This window comes from Procambarus clarkii, chromosome 1, assembly GCF_040958095.1.
Source record: "Procambarus clarkii isolate CNS0578487 chromosome 1, FALCON_Pclarkii_2.0, whole genome shotgun sequence".
NCBI lineage: Eukaryota > Metazoa > Arthropoda > Malacostraca > Decapoda > Cambaridae > Procambarus > Procambarus clarkii.
In genome coordinates, this window is record NC_091150.1 from 49986076 (window position 1) to 50012442 (window position 26367).

The 26367-nt window shown below is 40.5% G+C and overlaps 2 protein-coding genes across 2 annotated transcripts in view; one reads left to right on the forward strand and one right to left on the reverse strand.

The window, feature by feature from the left end:
• The window catches only part of LOC123746411 (stromal membrane-associated protein 1), a 29812-nt gene extending 26387 nt beyond the window's left edge, over positions 1–3425 (reverse strand). The window contains 1 exon segment of the mRNA XM_045728039.2: positions 3252–3425. Within this exon segment, the coding sequence (XP_045583995.2) occupies positions 3252–3369 (118 nt within the window). The 5' untranslated portion in view covers positions 3370–3425.
• Positions 3426–3682: 257 nt separating this feature from the next.
• On the forward strand, positions 3683–23761 carry lolal (lola like). The gene is made up of 4 exons (XM_045727853.2): positions 3683–3814; positions 14271–14478; positions 14645–14851; positions 21037–23761. The coding sequence occupies exons 2-3, from the start codon at positions 14293–14295 to the stop codon at positions 14837–14839; spliced, it is 381 nt and encodes a 126-aa protein (XP_045583809.1). The 5' UTR covers positions 3683–3814; positions 14271–14292; the 3' UTR covers positions 14840–14851; positions 21037–23761.
• Positions 23762–26367: the final 2606 nt, after the last annotated feature.

Sequence of the window (26367 nt, forward strand, 5' to 3'; positions counted from 1 at the left end):
CAAAGAATATCCACATGTCCATGTGCCATTTATTTTTATTTATTATTATTATTTTTTTTTTTTACAGGAAAATTCTTGCGTGTCAGATGCCATTATTTATCCTTTAATAAAGGTGTAATTTCCATATCTATACAGAGTATGTGATGCCCTATTTTTCTGCAACTCTTATCTGATAGGGCGGTAAGAAAATTTGCGTGACATTTATTTAATAGAATATGCATGCTAGCTGCATTGCCATAGCACTGTAAGCCCCTCTTTATTTTGCTTGTACCCACAAGTACTGCAGGCCTACCATACCTTTCACAATCTTGAATGTGCAAGTACATGTACAGTACTTGCATACACACAGTACATGTAAATAAATGCCTGTACAAAATTGTCCCATTTCTGCTTTGCCAACCCAGAGAGGGCTTCCCAAATCTTGCAGAAATCAAGCTCACCGAGGACCAACTAATTCCTTAAACCCTAGCCCTTAAACCAGGGCTAGCATTGCCATGTTGAGTCTAGAGAGGGTGAGGCAGCCTATTAGGTGGTGTTAGAAATCCTGCTCCATGATATACCCAACCTCCAGACACACACGATTACCACAAAGGATACACTGCAAATAGAACTTTTAGCCGAGGAATTAAAGGCTCAAGACAATTACAGAAGCACCATACTGAACTCAAAGTAACAGCTAAAGGTCTTTGTGATAAAAAAAAAAGTACTCAGATGAGGCGATAAGTTGCCATATACACACACATCATTGAACAGTTTTTATCATATAAAGCCACTAGCATGCATGGCATTTCGAGCAGGTCCTCAACTTTAATTTTTCCCTGGAATACGACACCAAATCATTTAACAATCAGGTACCCATTCACTGCTGGGTAAACAGAGGAATACAGTTAAGGATTGGTGCCTAGTCTATCCTCCCTGGCCAGGATATGAACCCAGGCTAAATCGCTCGTGAAGTACAGGGCGAGTGTGTTACCACTGCACCACGGGGACTGTAAACAGGTTGGCCAAGTGATTTTAGACAGTGTTGACACCATACATGCCATAGTGTACACTGATCCTTACATTTCTGAAGCAACTTATGGACTTACTGTGAGATACATATGCATCTGAAAAGAAACCATTGCAGAATGTTAGAGTACCCTCCCTGTTCACTAAAGTGCCTGAAGACGAGACTACTGTACTAGCATTTGGCATAATCATGGATAAAGGGAAGGGAGAAAGCACCAAGCCATTACAATCACATAGCACTTGGATGATAACACAGCTGCCTCTTGACCCATGGCCTTGGCAATGGTTTTGACGAAAAATCCCAATTTAACTGAACATTTGCATGTTCCATTGAACAATTTGCACCAAATAGGATTTGTTCGGACCATCCAGAATTTCATTAAGAGTGAGGATGTACTATACTATATACATGCAGGGAATAAGGCAAATAGGATACTGGGATTCATTTATAGAAGCAGCAGCAATGAGTTGTCTTATGTTGTCCTTCAGCTTTACTTTGCCCGTGCTACATCCCACAACTTATGCAGGTCAGTTTTGGTCACCATCCTGTCGAAGGGACATAAATTTCCTTGAATTTGTATAGAGAAGGGTGAAAAAAATCAAAAGAATTGGAAACCTCACTTATGAAGAGATTAAGAAAGCTTAAGTTCTCTAGAAATGAATGAAGTATGCAAGTAAGTGGGATATAATAAAGGGTAACTTGTATAGGTGTAGATAAGATGCTAAAAAAGTAACCCACAAAATACAAAGTAAAACAATAAATACCTTGGAAAAATTGAATCAGAAAATACTTTGGTAAATATATATTGGTTATGTGTTACTTTTAAATATCATATTCATTAGGTTGTAATAATGTTCATATTTGTTGTGTTTATTGTTATCGTGATTTAATTACTTTTTCAGATATTGTTAACACATTTGCTTTGTATTATTTCAGACAGTATGCTGTAAACAGTAATAAACTGAATGCAGCAGAATTATTCAAAAGTATTAATCTACCATGCACATTTCAATTTAGTAAGACGGATGTTAATTTAGGGAACAAAACATTTGATAACATTAACAATCAAGATCACTGTATTGTTTAGAGTGAAAGTTATAGATGCGAGTTTGGTTAAATATGACCAGGGACTGTCACGCTTGGGTCTATTGGCCTTATGCAGTTTCCATTATTCTTTTGTTCTTATGTCAGTATTTTAGATAGTTCACTTTCTAATGCATAAAATAACTGAATTCAACATGGTGATAAATCAACAGCACGAGTATAGTGCTATTACCTTGTACCACCTTGTGTTGATTTCGGGGCTCAACGTTCCCCCCGGCCCGGTCCCTGACCAGGTCTCCTGGGATGGTCAGAGACTGGGATTTCCAAGATTAACCAAAAACACTAGAGTAGCCATGCATTCAAAAATCATAACCTGCTATGAATCAAAATATTCAGTAGCACAACAGCCACTTTTGAAGGAGTTTTGCCATACACAATCTCCACAACCCGGGAGTTAGTCCTCCCCTCCCAAACCTCCACTGACCCAAGCTACGAAGGACCAGGAACTGACGATACACTATGCCTCTCCCCCTCCAATATTACTCTAGGCCTAAGAACACAAGGGTAGTAATTTCCAGCAATCATATTGTACTAAGGCATTTCATACACTAATTGTTTCACTCAAATTCTCATGCATAAAGCTAGAGTTTGCTTTTTGCAAGAGATCTGTAAACAATTTATTTATTTATATACAAGGTACATTGGGATTGTGAGGATACATAGCACAGTAATTACATTCTTGTAAAGCCACTAGTACGCGCAGCGTTTCGGGCAAATACAATCTAAACAATATGCTTGGCACGTTCCGAACGCATATTATGACTGGAGCTGGGCCAAGATTTTAAATCCATACAACATATTATTATATCCTATATAAAGTAACCAGCTTCCTCAAATGTTTATCATAAGGATTTTTACCTGAAATTGACATAGGCCTAGGCAAATGTTCAGTATGCACAGAGCATACCGTCTCTAGTGTGGTGCACAAAACTGGTCCAGAAGGCAAAAATACAGGTTGAACAAAATATCTGGAGGGAGAGAGGGAGGGAGGGAGGGAATAATGTCTAGAGGGAGGGAATAATAATTGTGGTGAGGAGTGAGGTGTACGAAGCGCCCGGGGCCCAGGACCCTCCACCCCCTCCCCAGCTGATCTATCTATTCCTTCATGACTCATTCAAGTTACACCAAAACTGCCTACTTTTGGCATCGCAGTCCACGCAGTATTTGTTATCTTCGTCTTTTAGTAAATCTGAGAGGATGCTTTGGCATTTTTCTTGAACGAGCTTGTTTTTCTCCCTCTCTGATAATGTAGACATTTTCAGCCAGTCAACCCGTCCTCTGTCAACAACAATGAAACGCCAATATGGCAGCCAATAGATGATGTAAACATCTCCATCGTAGACGTTCCACAAATTACTTGAACTTAAAGCCGAAGCAATAACGAAAATGTATTTATCAAATATTGTAATATTGGTCGTATAATATGAGAGTAATGTTAAAAATACATTTTGTGGTGGCTCCACGAGGACTTTTACATACAGCCGAGGCTGCATTTAACCAATAAGCGCGTCTAAAGTAGAATAAATTGACGTTATATAGAATCACATTCCCCAAAAGTAATCCTTAAGTCGTCTATATTTACTAGCCAATCATAATCGTATTTGTAGAGTGAGGCGGCGGATCAGCCAATCAGCACGCGGCTTGCTTCCTGACGTGTGTTGCTGTAAACATTGTTCCTGGAGATCTGCCCTCTCAACGCCGGTAACTAACATTTCTTTTATTATTCATCGTTCCTAGCGCGAACTGAGCCGTAAATGAGGAGCGTTTTGTGTGAAGTTACAGTGGTGCGAGGGTGTGAGATGCGTGAGGCAGAGTGGCGTGAGGCGCCAGATACTCTCTCTCTAACTGCTGGGGTTGGCGCCAGCTGACCCATTAGTTGCGATTTTTTTTTTATTAGCTCGTCAGTTCCCGATTGTTTTCTTCCGCAACAGTTTTTACTTATTTATTTGTGTTGGTAAAATACTGTTGATTTCTGCGACTATGATGTCTTATATCATGTTAGAATTTTGGGACTGAGTCAGTGGAATCCAATGAATTGACAGATCCAGGGATAGAACTAGGTGTGATGACACTGGCAGTGTTGTGTGACCATATTTTAAATTGACTGGTGACAGTAGGAGGAACTCCAGTTGAACATTGTTCCTTGGACACAATGCTGGACCCAGATGTCACTCGATATACTAAAAATGGACATGATTACTAAACTCTCAGGACAGTTTGAAGTTTAGTATTTTCACTTTACTATTATAATTACCCAAAGTTAAAATGGGTTAAAATCCCTGAGTAAATAAATGTCACACACCATACTAGTATTTAGAGGAAGACCACATAGCCTGGATGTGTTCAGAGTCTGTTGTTGTTGTGTTGATTTAGGGGCGACGACGATCGTGGGATCGGATGTGCCCCGGCTGCCCTTTTCAGCTTCAGCTAAAGTTCAGAGTCTGTAGAACTTCTGTGACACCCACAGGAAACCACATACACAAAGTGCATAGTGCAATTTATAGTAAGAGTACAGCAAATTTTTTCCCTAAAAAACTTACTAAAGGTGTAAAAATTTGAGAATCAAATACTGTATGTAGTAATGCCTATACTTGAGTTGGTATGAAGTGAGTCAGCCTTGGTTCATTGTTCCACTCTACAGTAGCATCATGAAACGTTTCCAGTATAAATAATAAATTTTTATTCAGGTCAGGTACATACATACAAGGTAAGATACAAAAGTTGATGGATTTATAGATAGAGCTAGTACATACAATGCCTAAAGCCACTATTATGCAAAACGTTTCGGGCGGAGTTTCGTTTTCGTATGAGTTTTCGTTTCATTTCGCATGAGTTTTATTGGTGTTAAAGTGCTAGGTTCACTGGAATCTGAGGATTAAACATTGTGTGTCAGGTAGTAACAATTCTCATGATGTGAATTTGAAGATGCAATCATTGTGCTACACAGTAAAGCCTTTAGATGTTGGTTATGTGTGGATAATAGCGTTATATAGCTTCTATGACTATGGTATCAGCCAGCTTCTGAATATTGTTGGTGCCAAATTAATAGTTGCTGTTTTTTTTGGTGTTGTATTAAAAGCAGACCACTTAAATTAATACTTTTTAACTACATTTACCATATAACATGATGAAATTAAATCTTGAAATACTGTATTGCAACAAAAATGTCTTGCTAAGATGTTCTCTCATTTTACAGGACGTCTGTAAATTGGCCTTGCTGACTGTCTTATATTTTTACAAAAAAGTTGACATCTTTTTCAAAATTGTGCTGGCTATCAATTGTGTGATGGGGGTGTGTTAGTTAGCCAATAGATCTACTTCAGGTAGTAATTGGTAACTGAAATTGTTGTACTGTACTTTCATGTTTGATCTATAAAACAGTGGTTAAAACATAGAAAACAGAGGCATGCTAAATGGGAATGTATCTACTTGGGGAAATGTGCCAAGTGGGGTGCCACCGGGATCCATTTTGGAGCCAACCCTTTTTGTCATATTCATCAATGACAGGTGAGAATAGCACAAACTACATCATCAAATTTGCAGATGACACTACAATCTAATAAAGTGGGAAGTGAAAGTGATATTGAAACCTTACAAAGAGATCTTCATAAACTTCACAAATGGTCAGATGACTGGCAAATGCTTTTCAATGTCAATAAATGCAAGACCTTGCATGTGGGGCATAACAATCTACATCACAACTACCAAATTGACAGCACTATCTTACAACAGATGGATGAAGAAAATTATCTTGGAGTCAGAATCCATCATTCACTAAATGTTGCACAACAAGTGAGAACGGCAGTAAAAAAAGCAAACCAAACCCTGAGAATAATCAAACGTATCTTTACCTTCAAGGAAAAGAAAGTAGTCATTCAATTGTACAATTCTCTGGTGTGCCCCCACCTAGATTATTGTATCCAGGCAAGGAGACCTGTCTTCAGAAAGACAGCGGCTCTGGTGAATGTGCAACACGGGGCAACAAAAATCATACCAGAGCTTGGTCTCATCTTTTATCAGGAACAGTTGAGGTCACAGGGCTAACAGCACTGCAGACCAGGCATGACAAGGCAGATCTCGGAGAAACCTTTAAAATACCTATTATTATTATTATTAACATCTTTATTGACAAAATTAATTACAATTTTGCCTAATCTGAGGATTTTGATAGTCTTATTAAATTGAGGATAATGCTAGTATTCACTGTCACGCAGGACAGAGGGTCATACATAAGACAATAGGTCTAAACTGTAGGCTGAAGCACATATATATCATGGTTACAATCAATGTTTTAATGTGTGGATATGTGAAAACAACTTTCTATTGTGCACTGCCACACAAGGGCAGGGATGGGTTCATAAGTGATACAGCTTAGAATATAAATAAAAATTGTTCTTCATTCTTTAAAATGGACAAGCAAATTTTGGGTAAATTGTTAGGATGTCGTCCAGAACACCTGAGTCAATAAAATAGTTACACAGTTGGTGGTACAATAGGCCAGGAGGTCTAAAGTCCTTTACGGTTTCACATTCATCAATATAGTGTTCTAGTGAATGCATTAAAGGTTTATCACAGAGTTTACAATCTGAATATTCTGGTAGTGGCTCAGCCTCACTAACCTGCCAGATGTGTCTATAGCCAAGGCGAATTCGCGCAATTACTACATCACATTGCCTGGTCCGATTTCTGTGCTGACCATACAAATACCTATTATTACAGAACTTGTCATAACTTTTAATACTGCAGCTTTCAGGTCTCTGTGTATTTCTTAGTTCTTCTAAATCTGAATTAATTTCTTTAATTTGTATGTTTCTAATAACTGCATTAGATAGTCCAAAGTCATAATCAATGTTTTCTTTCCTGCAAGCCTCATTGGCCAATTGATCTACAAAGTCATGTTTTTCAACTCCAACATGGGATGGGATCCACACAAATTTTATACAAGAATTATTATCATTGGCAAAAATTACATTCCATTTAATATTACAAGCTACTTCCGACATACATTGTGATGGGTTATTTAAGGACTGCAGAGCACTTTTAGAGTCACAGAAAATAACTCCACCACCATTGAGCTTAAGGTATTCAGTGGCTAGATAAATACCCAATAGCTCGGTCTGTGTCGTGCTTGCCCAGTTGTTCAATCTCTGTGTACTAGTCATGATCATTTCATTCCCTTTATACACTGCACATGCACAACCTGTTCTACCAGTGCCTAACTGCACAGAGCCATCAGTAAAGGCATAGGATTCAGTCGGTTTGAGAATTTGAAGATGACTGTCAATAGCTTCTAATGTTATACATCTCAAAATGTCAGTGTTATACATTTGTTTTACACTGATGGGAGTATAATGCAGAGAGACCTCCACATCTTTCCAAGGGGGAATATAGTGAACAGTTTTATCAGGGTTAAGAGACACATTCAGTTTCTGAAGATTATAGGCACAACAACTGAGCCACACACTGTAGGGAGCTTTTTGCGGCGGATTGAGGGAACAGTCAGAATTGTTTAGAATGGATCTCAATTTAATTTGAATAGAGCTGGGGGGACCATTATTTTTCAAAGTTTTGGCGCAAAACATAGTACTAAGAAACAATTTGGAAGATGTCGCTCCAGACAATTTCTTCAAAAGGTCAGAGGTAGGACAGAAAACAGGAGATGCTTTTTCACCCATAGGGTTGTAAACCCGTGGAACCGCCAACCCACTGAAGCCGTGAACAGTAAAACTCTGCTGGGTTTTAAAATACAGCTAGAAAAGATCAGAGCAAATGGGGCGCCATTTGACAAGCCGCTGGCTTCCTGTCCTTGTCGAGGTCACTAGTATCAGTGGCCCTCGAATAAATTTGGATAAATAAGAAGAGCTGTGTAGTTATGCACTAAGCTTGATAATATAATGTCTTGATAGCCCTTTTGCTTAATTTAATAGCCAAAAGGTTTTGCCTTTACATTTTATAATATTTGTTGTTTCCTTGGAGTTGTTGGTTTTCAGCAATTTTTATTTTTGTCTGTCATTGGTTGGCTATTTTGTTCCAGGCATTAGATACTCTGCAGTATTCCAAACCTTCTCAGTGGCACAGTGTTGCTCTGCTAAATGTCAAATGTACTGTTTGAGCTATGTAGCAACACTTTTTGTATAGCATGACAGTGCAGTATTTTTAATGAACCTCACCATATTTATCATGTCCAGGTGATTAGTGTATATAAGTCTTTGATAACCTTGTAATAACTTAAGCATTATAGAAAGTTAACTGCAGCATAATTTTGGCATTAGGCAACACTGTTGAATGATTTCAGTAATTCAAAGGCATAGGCTTCTATGCCTAGTTTGCTGGTACCAAGATATTTCATCATGTATATATATTTGAAAGATAACATGGAGGAGTTTATACTCCAAATACTATATTGATTATGGGAATACAAGATTTTGTTTAGTTTCATTTTTCACTCTCCATCTCTCTTTCTCTCCGTCTCTCTCTCTCCCCGGCTCCATCTCTCTATCTCGGTGTTTTGTTTTATGTCGGCAGCTGTTTTAGTTAACATTCTGTTTGATAAATGTCCCAAGTTCAATTCAGTCCTTTCACCTAATGCCTGTATTCACCTAGCAGTAAATAGGTATGTGGGGGTTAATCTAATGCTGTGGATTATATCCTGAAGAAAGTCAGTAGTTGGACTAGATGGATGCCAATAAGCCTAACGTGCTGACTGTCCCTGACCCTGAGAATCCTACATACAGACCTGCTGTCACCAGTTATTTGACAGCTATGAAATCACCTCATAAGGAACAGTGTTCAAACTTGAAATTATCTGAATATTCAAGATTGGGACACACACTAATTTCTCCTAATATGTGTGTATATATTCCCTACAAAGAAATGGAGATGGCAGTTGAGAAGATAATAATAGATTATCTGGATAGAATAAACAGCCTTTGGAAATACAGTACAGCATTTTACCTAAATCTCGAAAGAGTATGCCGTAAAAATCACCAAGGTTGAATAATAATGAGCTATCGTCACGGCTCCCAGCCCGACCCTCTCTGATTTGCATGAAATTTGGTAGCATGTTAAGGTAGATGAAATCACATACACATGCAAAGTTTTAGCCGATGCATGATATTCATACAGCAGGGTTGCCAATATGAAAAAATATAGATTTTGCTTATAAGCTTAAAAGAAAAATCATAACTTTGCTTCTAATTAGATAAGATAAAATAATAATAAGGTAATGTTTATTCAGGTAAAAGTACATACTGTATAATCAAAATGAGTGACAAACATATTTAGATTTCTAGATAGAGTTCGTACATACTACAGTATGTCTAAAGCCACTAATACGCACAGCGTTTCAGGCAAACGTTGTACCGATGTTATTAAATAGAGTATTGTCAAATGTTATTAAATTGACGTAGAACCTTCATGTTGGCCTTGTTTTGAAGCTAAGGAAAATTTATTTTTGCTTAAAATAATTTGATATTTAAAATATTTAATATTAAATAATGCAATATTTAAATTAGTACTGAATTTTTTCATTTCAAGAGCACATGAAATGACCTTTGACCTAGAATATGTAAAACACTCTATCTTAATTTTAAGGGGGAGGGGGGAAGCAATGTTATACAGTGAAGATACATTTTCATTGGTATAAGTTTTATTTTGGGATGGCTTTGAGAACAGGAGTGAAAAAATTAAGTACAGTATATGTATATGCCAACATAAAAGGTATGAAAGTATGCAAAACAATCACTTTATAACTGGCCTCCTAAATGAGACAAATGCAGTGTTTGCAGCTTTGACACTTGCACAAAAAGCCTTTTATGGGAGTGAGATGTGGATACCAGAATTCAATCTTTCAGATGTGATAGAAAACATAGGTCACAGGTTTGTGTATCTGTTGATGATTCAGAGAATCGGCGTCTCTGTGACTGGGTCTCTGACTAGGACCCCTGGTTGATGGTCTGGTCAACTGTGCTGTTTGATGTGGCTGCTCACAGCCTGATGTACAAGTCACATCTGGTTGATCAGGTATCCTTTAAAGGTTTAAGTTTTTTTTTTTTTTAACACTGCGAGAGGCCGGGGCAGTTATGCCCCGTATGTGTAGGGGAAAGATGTTGAAAAGTCTTGGCCCTTTGATGTTCAAAGAGTTCTCTCTCCTTGCCTGCTCTCTAGGGAGTACAGATTTCAAATTTTTAAGCAGTCATTATAATGTAGATGTTTTATTGAGTAGATTCTACCAATAAAAGGTCTTTGCACTCTGCAGTTTGGCAATTTTTCCAGTTTTGAATGGGGTTGTATTCCACTCTAGAGAGCCCTAGTGTCATTTTTCTTGTAGTTGTAACAGCAAATTTGTTGTGTTCTTTAAAAGCAATGTCTTCTGGCATGATAACTCCTTTTACAATGGTTTTCCTTTCAATAGTGTGGTTTAACTGCATTTTATATGTAGTTTCTGTTTTGATATGTTAGTTTTTTCCATAGTGCAGTAACTGGTCTTTATTCACATTAAACATGAGGTTTTCTGTGGCCTCTTTAATGATTTTAACATCTGTTTGGAGAATTGCTGTCCCCTATGTTATCTACTCTCATGATACAGTAGTGTCAATTCTAGTGCCATCTGTAAGGGGTGATTCAGTACTATAGTTTTTACCTTTGTCTATGTTCGATATGAGAATGAGAAAAATCACTGGAGCAAGCACAGTACCTTGAAGGACTGAGCTTTTTACTGTGGATGATTCAGATTTTACTTTGTTGACTTGTCTTATACTCTGGATTCTGTTCATTAGGAAGTTGAAAATCCATCTCCCTACTTTGCCAGCTATTCCTTTTGTGTCCATTTTGTGTTTAATAACACTGGTCACATGTGTTGAAAGCTTTTGCAAATTGTGTGTACATTGCATCAGTGTTCTGTTTGTCTTCCATGGCATTTAAGGCCATGTCATAGTGGTCTAGAGAGGCAGGAGTGCCCTGTCCTGATCCATGTTGTCCAGGATTATGTATATGCTGTGAATCCATATGTTTTGTGATCCTACTTCTTAGCATTTTCAAAGCATTTTATAATGTGTGATGTTAGGGCTATTGATCTATAATATTTTGCATTGCATCTGCATTAGTAAATCCTTGATGACCAGACCACACACTAGAAAGTGAAGGGATGATGACGTTTCGGTCCGTCCTGGACTATTCTCAAGTCGATTGTAATGATTGAAGGAGAAGGCAATAAACAGGCAGAAGAGAGGTGAGGAGAAGAAAATCTTAGAGGAAGAGAAGGCAAGGCAAAGGTAGGGAAGGTGTAATAAAGGGGATAGTAAGAATGAGAAAACAAGAACACAAGAACAAAGATAACCGCAGAAGGCATATTGGTCCATACGAGGCAGCTCCTATTTATACCACCCACTCTCTCCTCTGTTCTTGCCAATTTCTACATGGAATACTTCAAAATTGTTCTTCTTCCTACTATTAATACTCATCCCTCTCTGGCTTTGCTATGTTGATGACATTTTTGCCATATGGCCTCATGACCTTAGTCTTTTCAGCCTTTCCTCTCCTCTCTTAACAATCTGGCTCCTTCTATCCATTTCAAAGTTGAATGGGAAACTAATTCCCTCTTTCCTTTTCTTGACGTTCACGTTCACAGCTGTGTCCGGGTTCTCTCTTTCTGTCGACTGCAAACCCATGCATAGTGGCATGTACATTCACTTCTTTTCCTACCATCCTCCTCCTGTTAAGAAAAGTGTCCTCGTCTCTCTCTTCCTCCGTGCTCTACGCATCAGTGACTCTCAGTTTCTAGATTCTGAAATTGCCCTTATCTACAAATCATTCTCTCCCCTTGATTACCCTTTGCATTTTATCAACTGTGCTTTTTCTGACACTAAACGAAATTTCTTTCATCCTAAACATGTTTCTAACACTAGTAGCACTGTACAGTACTCTGCCTTCCCTTTATATCTGAACTCAAAACTTTTACCAATACTGTACCTTTCGTCCTCTTGACATAAAGCTCGCCTTTCGACAAATTAACACACTTCGCAGCAATCTAGTTCACACTGCTTCTCCTGCTTCTAATGCTGCTGGTGTTTCCTCTATTTCCTGTTCGTCTTGTCCTCTCCAATACTTTGGCGAAACTGGCCGTACACTTAATGACAGACTTAAAGAACACAAAAGAAGTGTTAAGTTTGCTGACACAAACAATGCTCTCTTCTGTCATGTTGGGGATTCTAATCATCCTATTGCTTGGTTTTCCTCCAAAATTATCTTTCCTGCCTCTACTCTACACAGACGCCGTCTCGTTGAATTGGCTCTTTGACTCTTCCCATTCATAGTATATACTTAAATGCTCTAAACTTTCTAACAAAAGTGACCTAACATAAGCTTACACTTCCATTTATCTTTTTTTCTTTCCATTATTTTCTCTTACGATCTCTTGTTTATTCTTATTATTTCCCCTTTTTATTCCTTTTACTCTCCCCCTTCTTATTGGGTTGTATAAATAGGAGCTGCCTCATATGGGCCAATATGTCTTCTGCGGTTATCTTTGTTCTTGTGTTTTTGTTTTCTCATTCTTACTATCCCCTTTATTACACCTTCCCTACCTTTGACTTGCCTTCTCTTCCTCTAAGATTTTCTTCTCCTCACCTCTCTTCTGCCTATTTATTGCCTTCTCCTTCAATCATCACAATCGACTTGAGAATGTTCCAGGACAGACTGAAACGTCGTCGTCCCTTCACTTCCTAGTGTGTGGTCTGGTAAACATACTTCAGCCACGTTATTGTGACTCATCGCCTGCATATAGTACCTCCTTTGTGAAGGAGGCATGATCTCTGCTGTTTTAAGCATGTCAAGGATAACACAAGTATCTAGGTTCCTCTCCAAAATGTATTTTAGGCCTGTGATAGTAGTTTTCTGTGGGGAGCCTCTGTCTCCCTGGTGCTATCGGGCTAATATGCGATACAGTAGACCATGGCTTTAGTCAATGGAGTTCTGCCCACCAAAGACCATGAGCCAGAGCCTGGCCCCGTCGGAGAGGTGCAGGAAGCAATGGCCCTGGGACCCCAAACCCCCTGTGGTTGGGGGTTTATCTTATCTGCCATTGACCAGGATTAAGCACCCAGAAAGGTAGGAATAACAAACCAGGCCTCACACGGTAAGTAAAATGCAAATGAAAGCCGAACAGAGGTAGAACTCCCTCAATTCCCAAGCAAACATTACACCTACTCCCACTCCCTGCCTGCCAGCCAGTTACCCATTCATACATCCAGCCTACTTGCAATCTTCCAGCCAGCCCACCTACCCACCATCCATCTGTTGCGCTCCCAAATATAAACAGTTACCAACATTTTAAAACCTCCAGATTTACCGACCTGGGTAGATCCCCATATCCGCCTGGTTGTGATTGCCTAGTTATGCTTGCCGGAGGGGGAGGTTGATTTTTGGCTCTTTGGGCCCACCTTTCGACTGTCAATCAACTGGTGTACAGGTTCTTGAGCCTATTCAGCTCTTGTAACTACATTTGAAACTGTGTATGGAGTCTGCCTTGACCATATCACTGCTTAATCATCCTAATGCATTTCATTTAACTACCCTGACATTGAAAAAATTCTTTCTAATGTGTTTGTGGCTTATTTAAGTACAGTACTAAGCTTCTGCCTGTCTCTCCTTGTTCATGTTCTGCCAGTGCTAAATAGTTTCTTTATCCAACCTGTCGGTTCCTCTTGAGAATTTTTAGGTGGTGATTGTCTCCCCTAACTCCAATTTTTCACAGATGTGAGGTTTAGTTCCCATAGCCTTTCATTGTAACTCATACATCTGGGACTAGTCTGGTGGCATACCTCTGAATCTTCTCTTAACTTCGTTTTGTGTAACTAGGTATGGACTCCAGGCTGGAGTTACATACTCCATTATTGGTCTGACATAAGTTGTATGCAAGGTTCTGAATGATTTCTTACACAAGTTTCTAAAGGCAGTTCTTATGTTGACTAAGTTAGCATAATGCTGCTGCTGATATCCTTTTGATATGTCCTTTTCATCCCATACTTTGTCTTCTACCATACTTCCAAATTTCATGAGAATCTGAGATGGTTAGGTTGAAAATTCCACTTTTGTGACGAATTGGCATGGCATGCCTCTTATGCCTAGGATTTTTTAAAAAAAAATTTTCCAATTTCAGGATAACACAGCAGCTCAAAAAGATGGCGGATGATCAACAGTTCTGTTTACGTTGGAATGAATTCCAAAGTAACATGGTCTCTTCTTTCAAGCATTTAAGAGAAGAAAAGAGCTTTACTGATGTGACTTTGGCATGTGATGGACAGACGTGTAAGGCACACAAAATGGTGCTGTCTGCATGTTCGCCATACTTCAAAGCTCTATTAGAGGTAACTAGCTTCCTCGACTCATTCTCTCTTTCTGCACATGCAAGTCTGTCAGTTGGTATCCACCGTTTGATTACCTACATGTAGGTACAGGAAGAGAGATCTGTGTGTGTGTGTGGATATGGGGTGTAAAAAGATAAATTAGTCTGAGATTTTGGCATCTTTCCAGGAGAACCCATCAAAGCACCCTATCATAATTCTGAAGGATGTACCATTTACGCATTTGCAAGCCATCTTGGAGTACATGTATGCTGGTGAAGTTAATGTGGCTCAGGCTGACCTCCCAAATTTCCTCAAGACAGCAGAAAGACTCAAAGTTAAGGGCCTCGCTGAAGTTAATCAAAATGAACGGCAAGATCGCTGAGATACTGCTCAGGTTTGTAGTGTGGTTTAATGTTATGATTGTTTCTCCTTGGGTTTAGTATACAATTTCTTTCAAACTTAATTTCATTGTAGGATAACCAGTCTTAATCTATGGTTCAATTCTGGTATCTTTGAACACATTTATTATACTATAGAGTGGCGACTTGTAATTACGGACACCGGTGGTGTATTGTATAACTGAAGCTATACAAATTGGAAGAATGAAACTGGGGCCCTAAACTTTTAAAAGTTCATGGAAAAAATATAGAAAAATTCATTGTAGAAGATACTAGACAATTGTAATTTCTCAGTTTTTAAAATTCTTTTGCATTTAATAGTAAAGTTTTATTTTTAAAGAATGTTTTAATGTACAGTACTAACACTGAACTGTTAATAATGCAGCCCTTGTTTTACTGTGAACCTCTAATCTTATGTTAATCAAGTTTTTTTCAATGGGACACACAATATGATGTTCACTGAGGATAAACACCAGTTACTGTGCTATGAAAAACTAAAATATCAAAACAGAAACCACATATAAAATGCAGTCAAACCACACTATTGAAAGGAAAAGCAATGTAAAAGTTTCTGGAGGAAGACCAGGAGGTTTCATGTTGGAAGACCTTACTTTTAAAGAACACAACATATTTGCTGTAACAACTGCAAGAAAAATTTCGGTTGGATAACAAGATCTTTTCAAACGAGATGCCACACCAATGGTGATACTTTTCAAGACACTAGTGCTCTCCAGAGTGGAATATTGTTGCACTCCTACAACTTTATTCAAAGCTGGTGAAATTGCTGACCTGGAGAGCATGGAAAAATCTTTTACTACTAGTATCCACTTAATAAAACATCTAAATTATTTGGACAACTTGACAAATTTAAATCTATATTTTCTAGAATGCAGGTGGGAGGGATGCATAATAATTAACTCTTAAAAACTACTAAAAAAAGACTGGTTCCAAATCTGCTCACAGAAATCATGCCACATGATTCCAGAAGACATGGTAGGATGTTCAAAATAGCCCAACTGAAAAGTATTGGTACAATAGGCACGCTGAAAGAGAACGCGATCAACATCAAAGGCCTAAGACTTTACAGCACACAGTCTGCACATACGGGGCATAACTGGCCAACCTCTCGCAGTGTTAAAAAAAGTCATTAATAAATACCATTGAAGGATATCTGGTTGATACTGGGCTGACATGTGCATCAGGCTGCAAGCATCTGCGTCAAACAGCATGGTTGATCAGACAGCCAGTCGGGGAAGGGGGGGGGCCTGGTCCGAGACCGGGCTGCACACGTTGATTCTTAGGGATCATCGACAGGTAAAACAGGTATACCTTGTGAATATTGCTGACAGTGGATGCATCTATACCCCTGTCTCTCTTTGTCTGTTCTAGCATGGTATTACCTATCATTACTCAAGGATTTTATTAAACAAATTTTTGATATTTCATTGAGTAGTAAAAATGTTTGGCAGCTTGAGTTGAGGAAATGCCATTTAACCCCTTGGCTGCACCACTGATTATACCATGCAACATTCAGGTGTGCATGTTATAATCAATTTAAAAATTATAAAAAAAAAAGTTCCATCTAATATTGTTAAAGTTCGTTCACCTGATCACAGGAAAGCAATAAAAACATTGTATGCGTTTTACCGGGCTGCGGAGATGGTGAGCCCCAAATTCAACACAAGGCCCAAGGTCCTACTTCGGCCGTAGTGAAGCCTGAAAAATCTCGCTATGATGTCAAGATTCATGTGCGCTAATCGAGCAAAGGCTTCAGGGTGGCTGGCCCATGCCAGCCGTCGGGCAGGAGTTGCCACAAATAATATTTATTATTGACCAAAATATTATTAGTTGCCGCAATATATTTTCTACACATTTCGGTATTTCTGATTAGTTTTGTGTGGGAGCCCTGTCGGCTCCCTGAAGCTATCCCACTGATACAGTGCTATTCTATTTGGGGTCATCAGTTACAGAGATCTTGTTGCCTACTAGGGACCAGAGCCAGGACCTGGCCCCCTCAGAGAGGTGCAGGGAGCAATGGCCAATATGAACACTTTACATTTAAAGTCTATCATGCTTGCCATCAACCAGGGAAGGCAGCCAGAAACATAGGTGAAACAAAACAGACCACTGTCAGGTTAAAATTGCGACTTACATCCTCAAAAGGGCAAAAGAGCTCTCCCAGAAAGAAAGAAAACCAAACAAACAACACTTCGTCCAACTACCAACCTGGTTCAGCCGGGCTACCCACTCTGCAGTTCTTGACTGATGGTGCTGGCAGTTGGACGTCACCTCAGGCCTCGGTTTCGTGTTCTGGGATTTTTTTTGCCTTGAACGGCTGTTCCTGCACTTGTGGTGTGTGCTAGCCTGGAGTCTTGGGTTCGGGAGCTGCATGTGTCTATTGACACCTTCCCTAGGTGATCCATGAGTGACCTTTGCGTGGTCAGGGTTGTCTTACCTGGGGCATTTGAGAGACACTCCCCATTAGAGGACTTCCTCGCTTGTGGTTGTATTTGCCCTTGGGGGGGAGTCGAGATATTGGGCTTTCCGCCTTACCTCGGGTAGGGGAGTGTTTGTTTTGCTGGTGGGGCACATGCAGCTGGCGCAACCTGCATAAGCCATCACGCTGCGGCCGATGTTTCTCTCGGACTGCTTGTGGGCTTTTGTGGGGTTGGGGGTTTCCTTGATTTCTATTTGTTGGCAGTTTTACCTGTTTTGCAGAGAAGTTCTAACTAGCTCCTAATTGGGCTGCACCTAGGGTGTGGTGTTGGTGGTACTCCTCTCCTGATCTCGAGGCTTTACAGTGGTTGCCTGCGGTCAGTTTGCCTGCATCGACAAGGTTTATCATCTTAGTTGGCCCCAGTGCCTGGGCTTCCTGTAGGGCTCATATTTACCTTATGGACCTTGGAAAACCCCTGTGGGTTCGGTCATACCGTGGATACTTCTTCCGAGACCAATCCCGCCTTGTGCGAATTAGAGGGTTGCTTGTCGCCCCTACCTCAGGATGATAATCATCCTGTCTGCCTCCAGCGTGCTGCCTGTTGGGTCGGGTATACCTACGACCTAGAATCGTGCGATACTTGTTCCCCACTTGTGCTCCAATTTACACATCCCCGTCTGATGTTGTGTGTGATCAGGCTGCTGCTTCGTTGCATGGTCGTTTCTGTTTGACTCGACAGGCTAGGTTGGTTGCCCATTTGGAAGCCCTAGAGCTACCCCGCATGGGCTTTGGGGACTCGGATTTGGAGGCGTTGATCATTTTGGCCTTGGTTCAGGCTGCGCCTCCTCTTCCTTCCCAAGTGGGTGTGGTTCGCCCTTCTCTTTCCCTGTGCTGCCGGCTCGCAAATGTCTGAGGGTTCATGAGTCGGGGCAGGGTTTAGCTTGGGTGACTTTGGGAGGCTGCCCTTCCTGGTATGGGAACAGAGGTGGTTGCCCTTCCTGGTACAGGCACAGAGGTGGTTGAGCCTCTTTTTCCACCGAGGCTATTGAGGCGTCCCAGCACACTCCTCTTTTTCGAAGCCCTGGGCAGGCCCTGGACTCTGCCTTTCCTTCTGCGGCAGTGTGGGCGTGGATGAGGGCTCTGCCCAGGGGCCTTTATCGATGATTTCCAGGGCGCAGGAAGTCTGTATGGAGCTCTTGATTTCCTTTTGACCCCGCTTGGGCCCTTGTGCACTGAGGATGTGGTTTTTGTACCCGCCTTCCCTTTTGAGTTACGGCCCTGGCTACAGCCTTTTCTTTGTGTTCCTTTTCCAGAAAGTACATTTTTTGTTTTAGTGCAGTACATGTCCTGAGTAGTTCCCGTATATTACTCGGGGATGCGTGAGCCCCTCTGCCCTGCTGGAGCTGGTTGCACTGCTCCTGCGGGTTCGCTGTTTTTCGCTTCGCATCTCGCGATTCAGCTCGTGGTGCTTGTTTCCTCATTGCCCTCTGCCTGGGCCCTGGCTCTAAGTTTTTGTTGCCATTTTGTCCTTGCTGTTTGCGGAGTCTGCGGTTCGGCTGTTTCTTCAAGCGACTTACTTGTTGTCATCCATTATTGGACTTGTTGGTCCTTCAGAGGTCCCAGGGGAAGGGGGGTTCGTCCCGGATGAGGCATTTCTGCTTGTCCGGGATGGTTCTTTCCTGGCTCCTCTCCTCTGGCGCAGGGGTTTCTGCTCTTTTTGGTCGTAGTGATAGGTTTGTTCGTTTGCAGCCGTCTCCTTCTTTTCTGGCGAAGAATGAGACTGCTGCTTTCTGGAGGGGTCCTTGGGTTGTTGATGCTTGGTTGATCAGCCAGGGGTGCATCGTGTGTTATGCCCGGTTGTGGCTCCGCCGTTATTTACGCGCCACGACCTCTGGCTGGGGACGCGTTTTGGGTTCCCGGTTTCCCTTCTTCCTGTTCTCGGGTTCGGGTTTCTCAGGTCGTCTGCGGGGTTATTCGGTCTAGCCAGTCCGTGGTCTATCCCTGTGCCCATGAAGTTCATAAGTTTGCTGTGCTTGTTGCTGTCTTCGGTAACATGTCCTGGGCTTACATTCGGGCACGGGGTTTTTGGCGGTCGAACAGGGTCCTGGCTGCACGCTACCTCCTGAATGTTCCTGGGCCTAGTCAGGCCTGTGTCGCTTTGAGTCGGCAGTTGCAGCCTGTTGTCTCGACTTCGAGTTGAGATGTGAGTACCGGCCGCCTCCTGGGCAAGTTCCTCTGTTTTCGTCTTTGGTGAAGTAGCTCCGGGAAACCGAAGGGCCCCCTTCCCCCAGAAAACCAGCATTGAATGTAATGGAACGTCATTTTCTGGGCGAGTCCCGGAGGCTTCCCGGCAACCCTCACTCCCTCCCTCTGGTCGGCATTTTTTTCACATGTTTTTTGACATCCAGCCTCAGAACTGCAAGATGGATCGCCGGCGAGGAGGTCTGGGGCTCCCCCTTCCCCCTCCCGGGGCGGGACATCACACGAGCCACGCAGCTCGTGTGATGTCGTGCTCATTTGCTCTTTTCATTTGGGGAGTTTTGTCCACTCATTTGTTTATTTTAGTCGTTTTCACCAGAATAGGAATTTGTTTTGAGATGCTTACCTTTCTGGGTGCCTGTCCCAGTCGATGGCAGATACAGAATGCTCCAAATCACATGTGCAATTCTATAGGCCATTGCTCCTCGTGCTTCTCTGAGGGGGCATGGTTCCGGCTTGTGGTCCCCGGTAGGCCTAGAACTTGCACTGACTGATGACAAAGTTTAGGGATATACATATCAGCCTGGATAGCTCCGGGGAGCCTCTGGGACTCGCTCAGAAAATGGCGTTTCATTATATTCAACGCTGTTTTTTCTTCTGTGATCTGTGCATTTAAATATTTTTAGAATGAACAAAAATTTGTTGGGATTTTTTTCTGCACACTTACACTACACACTTTTTTCTGCACATTTCAAGGGGCCTCTAGAACACCTATGAGTGTGACTGTTCCTACCCAGCTTCACCCCATTATGATCATATAACGGTTTCTTTCATTTGGGCAGTATTGTCTAGCAGCATTTATTGTTTTGTATCTGTCTTTTATATTGTTCAGAGATGTAAAATTTAAATATGGCTTGCCATGCCCATAGTTTCATCTCCGGTCTCGATACCTTCCTGCCTTTTTCACCACCGACTCTTTCCTTGTGTGTGTGTTTCAGTATTTATATGCGAGAAGGAGTCATTTTTTTTAGTTTTAACTATCATGAAATTGATTGCATTACAAGATATTCCTGGCATAAGTACAGTACTTGTGATACTTCTGTTCATTAATCACTTTCAGACCATACCTCGTTCAGTGTTATGACGGGAACTAGGTAACTATAAATAATAGAATTTGGTCATAATATTTGGATATGGGAAAGTTTCATCCATGTACAGTATTGCAATTCCAATAATGGAAAGGCCCAAAACCTTTGTAACATTGTTCCAACCACCAAGTTTCATAATAACTGTTGCAATTAAAATATATCTTATTACCATGTATAGGATATACGTTTTATTTTTGAAAGGTATTTTATTATATCAGTACTCATTGCATGATTTTGTTCTGTTTTATATTGTATTCTCATGGTAAATGTTGCACCAAAATATTAGCCACTAATAATCAAGATGTTTATCTAGGCACTAGTCTCTCTTCATTTTTAACTATATAATATATGCATATATTCATATACACGTATACATTCGCTATATATATCATTTCAGGTCAAGGGAGGCTTGGGAAACGGGTCGTCAGAGAAGCCAAAGCCATTACTACTGTCTCTTCAATCCCTCTGCTTCTCACTTCCCTCCAAACTTCTCTGTGCTTACTGCAGTTACCTGGGACACCTGCTTATCCAACCTCTCTGGCCACTCTTGTGACTTGGTAGCCCATCTAGAGCCTTGCAAGTTCAATCTGGCTCCATTTACTAGTGACTTGGTCTGCAATTTTTGAACCTCAAGATAGTCATTTAAATATAACTTCAAATTTGTATAACTTTGAATAGGGACTCGGTCCAGCCAAGTCACCTCCATCCTTTTCTTTATCCTTCTATCTTGGGTTCATAACTAAGATGTTCCAGCTGGAGTGTTGCTTGAGATCAGTTTGCAAGTGAGACAAACCAGGACAAATTGCTGCCTTAAGGCATGTGCAGTGAGCCACAAGTCACAAGGAGTAGGTTATCATTTGCAATTATGGGTTTTATTTATATGTATGTACATAGGCATGTATATATATATATATGTATGCATATGTGTATATATGCTTGTGTGTGTGTGTATTTACATATATAAATACACCTACATATACATATATCTACACATGTATACACAACTGTAATTTGGGGCTATAGGTTATTGGTATATAAAATAAAAAATGGCCAATCCAGATAAGGTCATCTTTCAGTTTTTGTATTTTTTTTTTTTTTTAGGTGCATTGTATATATTGGTACATAATTTGCTATCATCTGTTAATTTACATTTTATTGAGCTCCTGTATAAGAATTCCCATATAAACCCACCTGGTTGCCTTTACTTTGCAAAAGTGATCTCAAATAGCATTATGAAAAAGAGCACCGCCACACAGTGATTGTTGGTTCGGTAATTGGACAACGTAGGTAGCCTCCCTCTCCTCTCCCCCCCCCCCACCTTTTTTCTCTGCCTTTTTTTTAATATAAATATTGTCCTCAATAATTACAGTACTAGATAATTTTTTAAAGAGGCCATTTCATTATTTTGTTTCCAGTTAGGTCAAATTATTTAAGGTCTATAAATGGCCTTCATGTTCATAAACATTCCTCGTTTTTGTCATTTCACATTGGATGTATTCTCCCAATCTCTAATGCTTTTCTAAATTATCTTGCTCTATAATGTTACTTTTAAATAACAAAAAATTGTAATTCAGTGCATAAAATCTAAAAAAAAATAAAAAAAATATTGAGTACACTGGTTTATATAAAATAGAAATTATACCAGGAGGGGCTTTCAAAGTATTGTATGTAATAATAACTTCACCCCCTAGCCACCAAAAACAGCAGGGAAGCTTCTGCTCAAGACATATCCTTTTTAATTTTTATATAAGTTAAATGCAGTCATGCTTCTATTATTTAGGTTAATACGTGTTGCTGACTAAATACTAATTCGGGTTTAGAATATATTTTCTGCTCAAGGCCTAAACCATGCCTGACGAGGGTACCGATTGATTTTGAACTGAGGAAGTTTCTAAGTCTTGTAGGGAAACCAATATTTTAATGAATCGAGCATCACAATATGTATGTATATGCAGCACTATACTGTATATATATATACTGTATATAGAATTTTTTTTTCTCTAAGCAGATGTAACTCAAATGGGAGCACACCCCAATACTGTACTAAAATAATATTGCGAGGCTTGGCAAAACTTCAGGAGACTTCGCCATTTGGTGGCCATCTTCTGTGGCTTCCATGGGAATTGACCAAGATGATTAGTTGACTCGCAAGAGAATATTATTTTATTTCTAAGTAATGCACACCCTTAAAAAGTTACAAGGTTGCCTTTCATATGGTATTCTGTGAGAAGTTTGGACAAATTACTGCTTTGTATTTCAACATGTTGATGGTTTGTTTTATTTTGTATAGGCAGTAATATTCTGGTTTTTGTGTTATATCTGCATATAGTTAAATAATTTCAATTTTTATCAATTAAAACTCAGAATTATTATATTTATTTATTTCTTGATATATTGTCTGGAGGATCGGCTTTGACATTTGTAAACTAAAATTATCATGTAAGTTGGGTGATTCAGTATATTTGTTGTTTCTTTAGGGTTAATTGTGTACATGCATGAATATTACATTGGAACTACCAGATTTGGGGAATTGTATTTAATTAATACTTAAGTCACCAGAAAACACCCCATTTGCTCGCTCTGACTAACAGTGTAGTGTCAGCACTCTTGAGGGAAAGTTGATGAACTTTGCATGCTACAGAAGTCATAACCTTTGCGTACAGTCCTGTATTTTGTAGGAAGCATTGGTTATTTTGGCAATCTGTGAATGAAGATATATATACAAGTAAGAGCTCATTAGAGTTAGTGCTGGTACTTTCCCACTGGCCAACCGGCCATACAAATTTGGACCACCAAAGGACACTGACGCCTCCAGTGTATAAACGTGTCCTCTTGAATATGGTATATGCCTTAAAAAATTACATTGCCAAAGCCAACACTCTTTGTTTTGGAATAAAATACTAATTTAGTACTTTTCTGTAATCTGTTTTGATCAGTTTTACCTTCAAACAAATGGTATAAAATTTGAGTTAGTATTAATGGGTTGGCAGTGTCTTATGGTGACTCCTCACACCCAGGTACCCACACCACAAGTTAGTATACGCAGGGGTGTAGCTTTGTATCTAGATTAGCATGGAGCAGTTTTGTACAAGAACTCAATAAGTTTTTAATAAAAGTGATAATGGATTTTATTTGACCCAAAATATCTATAGACTCTTGAATTACAATCTAATAATAGATATGTTTTGCTTCACTGTCAAAATCTCCTTGATGAGTTTCTTGCGGTGTTGAGCCTCTCATTCCCCCCCCCCCTCTTCCCCCATAGGCATTGTATGTGCAAAGACACTATGTAGGGTATCTGTTTAGGTCATCGGTCTGTCTGCTGGAGGAATTGTTTTCAGAGGTAGGTTTTAAGTGTCCAGGCTGCAGCACGAGGAAGAAAGGGGTCTTTACACCAGTGTTGGAGGAGGTTCAATGCTGTAGGTAGGACCCAGTAAAAAAAGAGGGAGCACCACTTAGGACGAGGTATCTATTCCTGCATTCTGCTTCCTTTGCTACCTTGGTAGTTGGCATTCCCTGGCTCCAACGCCAAAACTTTACTAAATAATGCATTTGATAAACGAACTAGTTTCTCAAATTCAGATTCATGGAGCAGGTGGGACAGGCCTCCGAGTCATACTGTGATGGAAGATGGAGCTTTGTGGTAACAGCTCTGAGCCCATGTTGGGCTCCAGTCCATCCTTGGACTAAGTCCATTCTATCCAGCGGTCGACCCCAAAAACTCATTCAATTTTAACATTGTTCATTCAAAACAGAACTTTCTCAAATATAAATTTATATTATATATTAGCATATTGTGTATATTTAGGCACTCGTTAGGTTAGGTGTTTAGGTTCTGTTCTGTTAGCGATTATTTTTATTTGTAGTATATGAGTGAAGCATTTACAGCATTGTGGTTCGAACAAAATTCGTTGGTGGAAGTGTTCGAACGAAATCGGTTGCGAGTCATGTGTAAACAGTTTTTCATTCATAAATGGGGTTTGGCAGGTGCATGGAATCACTTTTGGGTCTTTGTTTGGAGGACGGGCTGTTTTAGTGTTGTAGTTCGAACAAAAGTCATCAACGAAGCACTTCTTTCGGAAGTGTTCAGACGTCATCAGTTGAGTCGTGTGTAAACTGTTTTTCATTCATAAACGGGGTTTGACTGGTGCATGGAATGGACTTTGGGTCTTTGGAGGATGGGCTGTGAGCTCGGACATTGGTTAGTCTTCGGTTCACCCTCCAACTGTTCTCCAATACGCAGCCACTTCCATGGCAGGAACAACTCCCAAGTCCCCAGTGGTGACTACTTTGTCACATGGGATGAGTCCATCTTTTGTTGTTACAACTGCAATTTTTGCTCTTCCATGCCTTCTCACTCCTATCTTACTGGGGGGTTACATCACCATCCTCACTCGAACTTGCCCGTTTCCCTCGACTGTTTTTTACGTACCATGATATGTTTGCCCCTGCTATGTGACCTAAATATTTTGGTATCCATCACAATGACTACCTGTCCTGATGATATACACCTCATGAACACATTGTTGACTCTGCAGAGATAAATTTTACCTTTAATCCCACCTGGATTAGCAAACAGATTATTATGACCTCCGTCTGAGGAGGAGGTCGTCGTTTAGATACCCTTCCCGTTTCTTATCTCCAGTAAATTTAAGTTGGTTGCATTTTGCTGGGTTCCCAGCCATGTTGGTGTCTCTTTATAAAATGAGCGTGCGGATGCTGCCGCTAAGGAAGCTATCCGCCCTTGTCCCGTCTCTTGTAAAAGTATTCCTTATTCCGACTTTTACTCGGTTATTCATGCCCCCATCCTTGCCCGCTGGCAGAGTTGTTGGTCTTCTGTTATTGGTAACAAACTGCATACTCTTAAGAGTCGTGTGGCCCAGTGGCCTTCCTCCTGCCACCGTAACCGGCGGTGGGAAACAGCTCTGGCTAGGTTACGTATTTGCCATACCCGTTTAACTCACGGTCACTTAATGGAGCGCCGCCATGCTCCTTATTGTCCACATTGCATTGTCCCTCTTACGGTCGTGCATATCCTTGTTGAAGGTCCTGACTTCCAGGACGAGCATGTGTTTTGTTTTCCGACCGTTCCCCGTGGTCACTTGTCCCTTGATAGAATTCTTGGCGACTCGGATACTTTTGATATCGTTCGCCTTATGCGTTTCTGTTCTCGCATTGGCATCCTTGGTAATATTTAGCGCCCTCTGATTATCCCGCACATTTGATGGTGCTACATGACCTTCCCGGTTTGGTGCCTTCTATTGATAATTACTTACTGAGATACCCTTCACATTGGCGAGACACCCATTTGGGTCTCTAAAAATGTCCAATTAAATGTCAGCATTGGCACTATCATCATCCTACCCCATATTGTGACTGGGGACAAGGAACTTAGACTGCCATGAAGACATTAAATATATCCCCAAAGTCCAAGGTTCTCCTATCTAGGTTGATACATTCACTCGGGGCCCCTTGTGTTCTCGTGAGCATCTTATTGAATTTCACCCCTTGGGCTTTTGCACTCTCCTCCAACTTCTCTATAACGATCTCTTCACCCTTTCTGAACTCAGGTCCACCTTGTACTATTGCAATTCTGTGGCATGGGCTCAGTGTTCACTATGAGGTGCTCCGTCATCTCTGCGCTTTTTCGGCATTTGCTCCATATCTGTAATTGTATTTGAGAGATGACATCAAACCCCAAAGACTGGCTCAAGGCAGTTGTTCTTCC

Excerpts from the sequence above, each read along its gene's own strand:
- lolal (XM_045727853.2), top strand. The coding sequence starts at position 14,293 with ATGGCGGATGATCAACAGTTCTGTTTACGTTGGAATGAATTCCAAAGT. Across the intron at positions 14,479-14,644 it reads ACTTCAAAGCTCTATTAGAG|GAGAACCCATCAAAGCACCC; the intron begins GTAACTAGCTTC and ends GCATCTTTCCAG.